Consider the following 7,445-nt stretch of genomic DNA (forward strand, 5'->3'; position numbering starts at 1 on the left):
ATAAAAAAAGCCTCAAAACAAGTGTAAAAGTTACACAGTATAGACGATAAGGCGCGTTCGAGCAATGCAAAGCACGTAGCATTGACCGAATCCGTTTCCCGGTGAAGATTGCAACTGCATGAGCTTCTTTCGCTGCAAAACGGCAACCGTATACCACACGAACCAGAGAGTTACGTCACTCCCTGCTTCACATAATTAGGACTCGCGAAAATCAGCTTGAACACATCGGTATATCGGATCAGGTGATAACACAGCCTCGCTGGCTGATCACATTCATTCCGTGGATTGCAGTCTAATTTCGAGCCTCTTTCGCGCGTATTGCATATATGGGTAAGGCAATTTCTGACTGAGAGTACTGGCTGATCCAGAAAGTAGCGTAGTCTAACAAGACGTCTCAACGAGTCACGTATTTTAACTGCTGTATCTGCTTGCACATTACCAGAAGCCATTTGCACTGGTTAATTTCATATAGTGTGGCTGAATGAGGAATAATATAGGCTGGTGTTGGCTAATGCTGACTAAACATGACTGAATGGTTGTTAGTGCCGGGTACGTCTGGCTATCCGCTGTTTTAACGTCGACAATATCTTTGTTTGATCTCTGTCCAATAATTAGGTTGCCTATCAATTTTTCTTTTTGTTTATAATACCCCCCGAAGAGCGATCAAATGCGTTTTCTCGTTTATAATTTCCCGAAGCTGTCTCTATGCAGTACCGACGTTTTAAGTGCTACTTGGCGTTCCTGCATTAGACGTCTTCCACTTAGTAAAAGTACACTAAGAAAACTTCCAAAGTACATGAGACAACTTTGAGGGCTAACACCGCGCGAGCACAGAATCAGAACACTCAAGGGATTCCTTGCGCATTCACTTAAGACGACTTGAAGGCGAAAGCCGTCTTTTTTTTTCTTCTCAGTCGTTGTAATGATCTTTCCCCGCTACTCTCCGAAAGCTTCGTGCGCCTAGCGTGGTTTTGCATTGCCTCCAATATAGAAGGCACCTCACCTGGTTTTGCACTGCCTCCTTGATCGGCCCACCTTTGACCAAGCTACGATATCATGGGATGGCGGCATCATGTGACGGCATCATGTCATGCCAAAATTTGTGACGTCAAGATGACGTCGCCAATTTTGGTGATCTGTGAAGTCATCCTGACGTCATGTAGTGACGTCTTCTCGTGATGATTTTCTGTATCACACGTCCCCCGACGCCGCAGGACGCGAGACGCCACCGACGCGGGACGCTGAGGGTCAAATTTAACGTTTGATGAGGCAATCTAAGGCTTTCGCCTTAAAAGTCTGACAGCCCACACAGACGATTCACTCCGCAACCTCATGGACCCGCTTTTTTCAACTTTTTCCGGTTACCAGAAAAAAGAACCACACATCAGGTTGTTTGCAGCCAGCAGCAATAATATTCCTGTTTAATCGAAGTTTTTCCTCACGGTAATCTTTCGCACCGGCTTAAAACGCGATACTTGTTAAGAAGTAAGGTTAGAGAAAACCAAAGTTTGGGAAGAGTCAAAGTGGAGAAGCCAGCCGGAGAACCATGCCTCGGGCCTGTGAAGTTTCTCGGCGGAATTTCGCCCTTTGGCGAGAACAAGCCGGTTGTGCCAATCTCGCGCATTCTAGGATCGAAGCTGTGAGAAAGTCAGAAGCGCCATGTGGATTGTCTTGTTGTCAGTGGCAAACAAAAGGACAACAAAGAAATCACAGTACTAGGCCCAGCTGCTAGCGGCAACCGTTCAAACAAAAGAATTCGGAGAGGCCGCGTTGATCTCCAGAGAGCCTGAAGGGCCCAATCTGAGCGTGAGCGTCCAGGAAACTCATCGCAAGTGTTCCTGGGTCCCCGGGGGAAATGAAAAACGAGCGCCAGAATTATTGGAATCGTCCTTTCACGAAGCGAAAGGAGTTGGACGCTTGAAACTGGCACAAACGTAAACACGAAGAATCAGTGAACTGCCTCTTATCCACAGACAGAACACATATAACAAAGATGGCGCGGAAACAGCCGAAGTGATTACGAAATCAAAGTTTAAAGGCGCGACGAAATTACGGATACAGATTGCGTGTGGAAAGTTTTCAGGGAGCAGCTAAATGGAGTTTAGAAAACAAGCAAATTGTTTGGGTAGAGACACCATACGAAGACACATAAATGTTCCATAGGCACTGACAGAAAACGGATTTCGAAACGATTGTAAAGGGCGTGACTCCTTGAATATTTCGTCCCACTTGTATGAATTCCAGGGCAGTTCAAAATCTGGCATGATATCTGCGCACATCGAAAGAACCTGTTTCTTTTTTATATATATCGCGTGTCGTATCAAGCAACAAAAGGAAGAAATGTTGCGCGTGGTATTTCATGTCAGGCGACAAGTCACGTTCTGTGTAACTCAAACACTGAATTAGGCATTATTTCTCCCACGAAACTGTAGCTCGATCACCTTTCTTTATAACAACATTAGGCACGCATCAGGCTCAATTTTGTCGCGTTCTTTGTGGTCAGTGATAAATAAAAACGGTGTCTTGAAGGCCTGAAAATCTGATTGTGAAACAGCATCTACCCTTCATTACAGCAAGTAACCGTATGTTACCGTATGTCAAAGTAACTTTGATCGAATATAGCAGAATCTTTCAATTACATCGTTTTTATGCGAATAAAACAAGATTGAGCAAGAAGAACACTGACACAACTGCCACTTCTTGAAACGAACGTGAATGCAGGCGTGTAGCTTTATTTTGCCACACAACAACAACAACACACACATGCACACACAAGAAAAATAAATGATAATTACATTTCGGCGTGCTCTCTTATTATGGCAATTAACAGAGCGTCTGAATCACGCGTGTTTTTCTTTTTGTCTCCCTGGCTAACTGGAGGATCGCGACCGCCTGTCGTGTTTCCTTATTTCTAGACAGAAGCTCAAAATGTCAACTCCTGTTGCAACAGAAGCGCACGGTGTACGCTATCCAACTGCTAGTGTTGCAAAACAACAGACACATCAAAAGAGTTACGCATATTTATCTTGGCCACGGGCCCTTCACCGCAGCTATGCATCACATCCGTTTCTCGGGGTTTTCACATATGCAAACGTAACGCTATCAACAGTAATTGACGAAGAAACGAGTCGATGCTACGAAAGTTTTTCAATCACGTGCACTCTGATTAGTAATTAGAGTGCACGTGATTACAGATATTACAATTCAGTGCACGCATGCTGTCGTCAAACGACATTCGGCATGAGGGCGACTGTTCAAACGTTCGTCGTCAGGCATAGCTGATGGCCCCTGTCGTCAGTTCGGGTACTTTCCCTTCGTCAGAACCATTGGAAGTAGAGGGGCCTCCCTTTCGTGACCTCGGCCTGCGGCAGTGCCCTCGCAAGCACACACCTTCGCGTACTAGACGCTGAAAATAAAAGAATGCATTACTTTTGGTCATACCGACACCAGAGGCAATGAATGACAATATAACTGGCGTCCACAATCATCGTGAAGCTAGACATATGTTAGTAAATGGGGCGAACCCAAGGCAAACGAAAAATTACGAATTTGAAGACTTGTCAATTCGGTCACTGCATCTGAATTCATATCTTTTCAATTTCAGACCTTCTTGAATATGCGACCATTATACCGAATACGCCAGAGTAGCTTAGGGGCTATGGCCTTGTGTTTTTATTCTCGAAGTTACTTCATTGAAGCCGCATTTTAAGCAGGTTGAAATGTTTTGTGGGCTCAGATGGAGGTCGGAGCTGAACAAAATCAATATAAAGCCCCGATGCAAAGCTGACCGCAGGTTTGTGCTTGGGTCCGTTCTGCGCTTACTGCTGTGTAGTAAGCAAGATGATAAAGCACACCGGGAAATTTTAGAAGACTCTTACCTTGCAAGGGGTGCCGTCCTCTTCAACAGCCATCCTGATGTACCCCTCAGGCATGTGACACAGGTAGATGCAGTGCCGGCGAATTTTGTCCTGCTCGAACGCGTGACAAAGAAAGAAAAGAAACGTAACAGCCCTGATGTTGCGAGGACTCTATGAAAACAAGCTGCACAGTCTACACTAACTCTGAGGTCGCGTCCTCCAACTTCATGCTCCCCTTTTACCAGCCTGTTTACACGGTATTCTTATGTTGATACATAGATATATAAATGATTGCGTTTACCGCGTAAGAAATGCGTTTGTCGGTCCTCTTCGGTTTTGGGCTGCACCGCGAGAAATGTGAAAGAATCACTACCCTACCATCGTACCAACACACGCACGCACACACGCACGCACGTACAAAAACATTATACCCTAGAGTTGTTCGTAAGTGACATAGTTAGCTGGCCAATGGCAAACTAACTTTGTGAACGAAAAATATTGTGAATTCGAACCAGGATTTCTGGGCTGGTCAAGTCAGAAGAGATCACGGGTGCATTGAATAGACAATTAAAAAGCACAGTTTAACTCTCAACCGATTCATTTTGGAGTTTCCACATCGGAATGACGCAACACAAAGGGGGCATAACTGACAGTGACACGGGGAATTCATTGTGATATGCGGTGATTGCTGCCTAACATGCGGATGAGCTCGACAGTGCGACAGACCGGGAAAACGCAGCGACAGCAAGAAATTTTGTTTTGCCAACAACTTTTAGGTGTATAACATTTCCTGTATCTGAGCTATCGTGTTTCGCAGAAAGGATCCGCGGCAGCTATTATATGAAATAGGCCAAAATATGCCACGCGGATTGTCGAAAATACGTGATAAAAGACACGAACCTGCTGCTGTAGTTCAGTATGTGTATACATGGCCTGACACTGCTGAGTGTGAAGTCGCGCGATCAACACAGCCGCATTTTGATGTGTGTTGAAGGCGAAAATAATAATAATATCTGGGGTTCAACGTCCCAAAACCACGATATGATTATGAGAGACGCCGTAGTAGAGGGCTCCGGAAATTTCGACCACCTGGGGTTCTTTAACGGGCACCTAAATCCAAGTACACGGGCCTCAAACATTTTCGCCTCCATCGAAAATGCAGCCGCCGCGGCCGGGATTCGATCCCGCGACCTTCGGGTCAGCAGTCGAGCGCCATAACCACTAGACCACCGTGGCGGGGCGAAGGCGAAGATTGTCGCTCACTTTGTTGAACGCCAAGTAGTCAAAGGCAATCGGGAGCCCCCATTCCCCAGCTACAGCGTACCCCATTATAATATGGTGGCTTTGACAAGTAGTAGCAAGCCAGGTGATAAACCAGGCTAGCATCTCCGGAAACATCATTAAAATTGCTATCTCTATCTAATAGCTCGAAACTCACTTCCCACTGAGTCACGTTTATCTTACTCACCAGTTTTGTGCGAAGACGGTGACAAGCCGGGTCTTTCGTGAAAAAGTGGGGAGTCACTTCGACGAACACACCTGCGCAACACACCATGCAATATTAATCAGTCACCTAATTATATTTCAGTGCTCTCAGAAGGCGTTTAAGCAATTAAAATACAGCGCATTCTTGTGGTTTCTTGTCTATTCCGTGTCAATAATTGCATTCGGCCGCCGTCAGTATTTTGGCTACGTGGTTGATAAAAAAAAAGAGAAGCTCCTTTTTTTTCTGAGCAACCTTGATCTGTCATGCATAAACATAGTGGGCGCAGACACACGCGATGGTAAGTGAAAGATTCAATTTTCTAGCGCTGGATTGGTAAATATTCGAGGTCTTCAAAAAAAAGAAACATTTTAACTTATCTCTCTGGATAAAGTGTTCAGTCACTTGGGCGAAAAAAAAGAGGTTTCCTTGAGCGAAAAAGAATAGTTCCCAAATTGAAAACTCGTTCGTTTATTCTTGATTACTAGAACCTATGGTGGGGACGGCTATATAGACATCATGCGAATTGAGATATAACAAACAGAACAAATTATCTTTCAAGGCATGTTTGGTGAAAATGAAGTTCAATATAAAAATAAGGTGCTGTAAAAGTTGAATTGTGATAGTCTCAGACCAGTACAAATTCACAAGGAAACAATTTATCTGTTTACAAATTAATGCCCACGGCCGCTTGAACGTGCATATCAGGTGGCAGTATCAGGGGACAATGCGACGGAACCTGTATGCATGTCATCATCACAATCGTCATCCCCATCATCATCGTCATCATGCATGTGCGCGGACCTAATTGCTTGTATATGCGCCGTCCTCTTCACTCACGCTGGCTGGCATCAGAGCCCATCATGGGAGTAACGCGCACAGTTGATGACATGGCCAATGAGGTCATCCTAACAAGAGGCGAAACAGCCTTATTCTAGAATCGAACAAGCACATTACAGAAGGAAAGAGTAAAAATTAGAATATATTACGTGACAACGTATTGAAGTTTCTTGCAATACTTAGAGACAGAATAAAAGATAACAAGACACAGACACTGTTAACATTCATGGCCGTAACGCTCCTCCTATTCACGAAATCTATTCGAAAAGCGCATACGATTGCTTGTGACGATAGGGTTTGTCATGTATAAATCAGCTGCAACTGATGGTAGTTGCAGTTTGAACGTCCGCCTACACGGTAATGTTTAAATATGACACCGTCTGTATCTGCGTACTCGTAACTTTAACAATTACAAATCGAACCTGCCCAATCAATAAAATACGGCACTGCGTATATCCAAAAGAGCGCTTGCCACTTACCGATGAAAACCGTTGCGACGACTATCACTACGGCCGAGTTCATGCTACTTAGATTCGTCCTTTGCTTTCTCGAAGAGGCTGCTAATAAGTCAGCTCATTCACGCCTCGAAACTAAGGCGGGTACGCCCAGCGAAGGCTCCGCTATAGAATGAGCTTCCAACGAGAACCAACTTTTCTCAAGCAGGCAATGTTTACCAGCCCAGAAAAAGATAAAACGCAAAAGCATCTAAAATTGCCCTCCTGACACATTCTCACAAGGCAGATGGAATTCCCCCTTAGGCACTGTGCCAACACCAACGCACCTTCGACGTGCCGAGAGGTGGCCTTGGTAAGGCAGGCGGCTGGGTGTCCCCCTTAATTACGAACCATTTGGAGTGCATCACAATTAAAGCCGCGATAATAATAAATAAAAATGACAGGAAACAACGAACACACGCTGCATTGTCGACTCATTCGCGCCAACAAAATATTGCTCGGGGCCGCTGCTTGTCTCCGCCTTTCTGTCGTCAGGACATTGTTTATCGCAACATGTGACCCGTTTGTTGTTGGTGTGGTCGGGCCTGCGTAAGTGCGCGTTCTTTCTGCGTTTATTTTTACGTCCAAGTTGTATCGATTCGCGTCATTTCCGCTCCCACATGACATGCGATCGTGCGGCGATATCGTAAAAACGTGCATATATTCATGTTGTGCTGATTTAAAGTGGCTGTCGGGCAGCTTGCCTAATAAACTTGTACGCACATAATCTCCTTTTGCCGCAGCACGAAATCAGTTGGTAATCAGCCGCCG

General features: G+C 45.1%; 1 protein-coding gene across 1 annotated transcript; it reads right to left on the bottom strand.

Annotated features, from left to right (window-relative positions):
- Positions 1-2,719: 2,719 nt before the first annotated feature.
- On the bottom strand, positions 2,720-6,809 carry LOC119388777 (uncharacterized). The gene is made up of 4 exons (XM_037656189.2): positions 6,660-6,809; positions 5,326-5,396; positions 3,879-3,968; positions 2,720-3,406 (listed from the first exon to the last, which is right to left on the bottom strand). The coding sequence occupies exons 1-4, from the start codon at positions 6,700-6,702 to the stop codon at positions 3,269-3,271; spliced, it is 342 nt and encodes a 113-aa protein (XP_037512117.1). The 5' UTR covers positions 6,703-6,809; the 3' UTR covers positions 2,720-3,268.
- Positions 6,810-7,445: the final 636 nt, after the last annotated feature.

Source organism: Rhipicephalus sanguineus, chromosome 4 (assembly GCF_013339695.2).
Source record: "Rhipicephalus sanguineus isolate Rsan-2018 chromosome 4, BIME_Rsan_1.4, whole genome shotgun sequence".
NCBI classification, from domain to species: domain Eukaryota; kingdom Metazoa; phylum Arthropoda; class Arachnida; order Ixodida; family Ixodidae; genus Rhipicephalus; species Rhipicephalus sanguineus.

Excerpts from the sequence above, each read along its gene's own strand:
- LOC119388777 (XM_037656189.2), bottom strand. The coding sequence starts at position 6,702 with ATGAACTCGGCCGTAGTGATAGTCGTCGCAACGGTTTTCATCG. Across the intron at positions 5,397-6,659 it reads CGTCGCAACGGTTTTCATCG|GTGTGTTCGTCGAAGTGACT; the intron begins GTAAGTGGCAAG and ends TGTGTTGCGCAG. Across the intron at positions 3,407-3,878 it reads AGGACGGCACCCCTTGCAAG|CGTCTAGTACGCGAAGGTGT; the intron begins GTAAGAGTCTTC and ends TTTTATTTTCAG.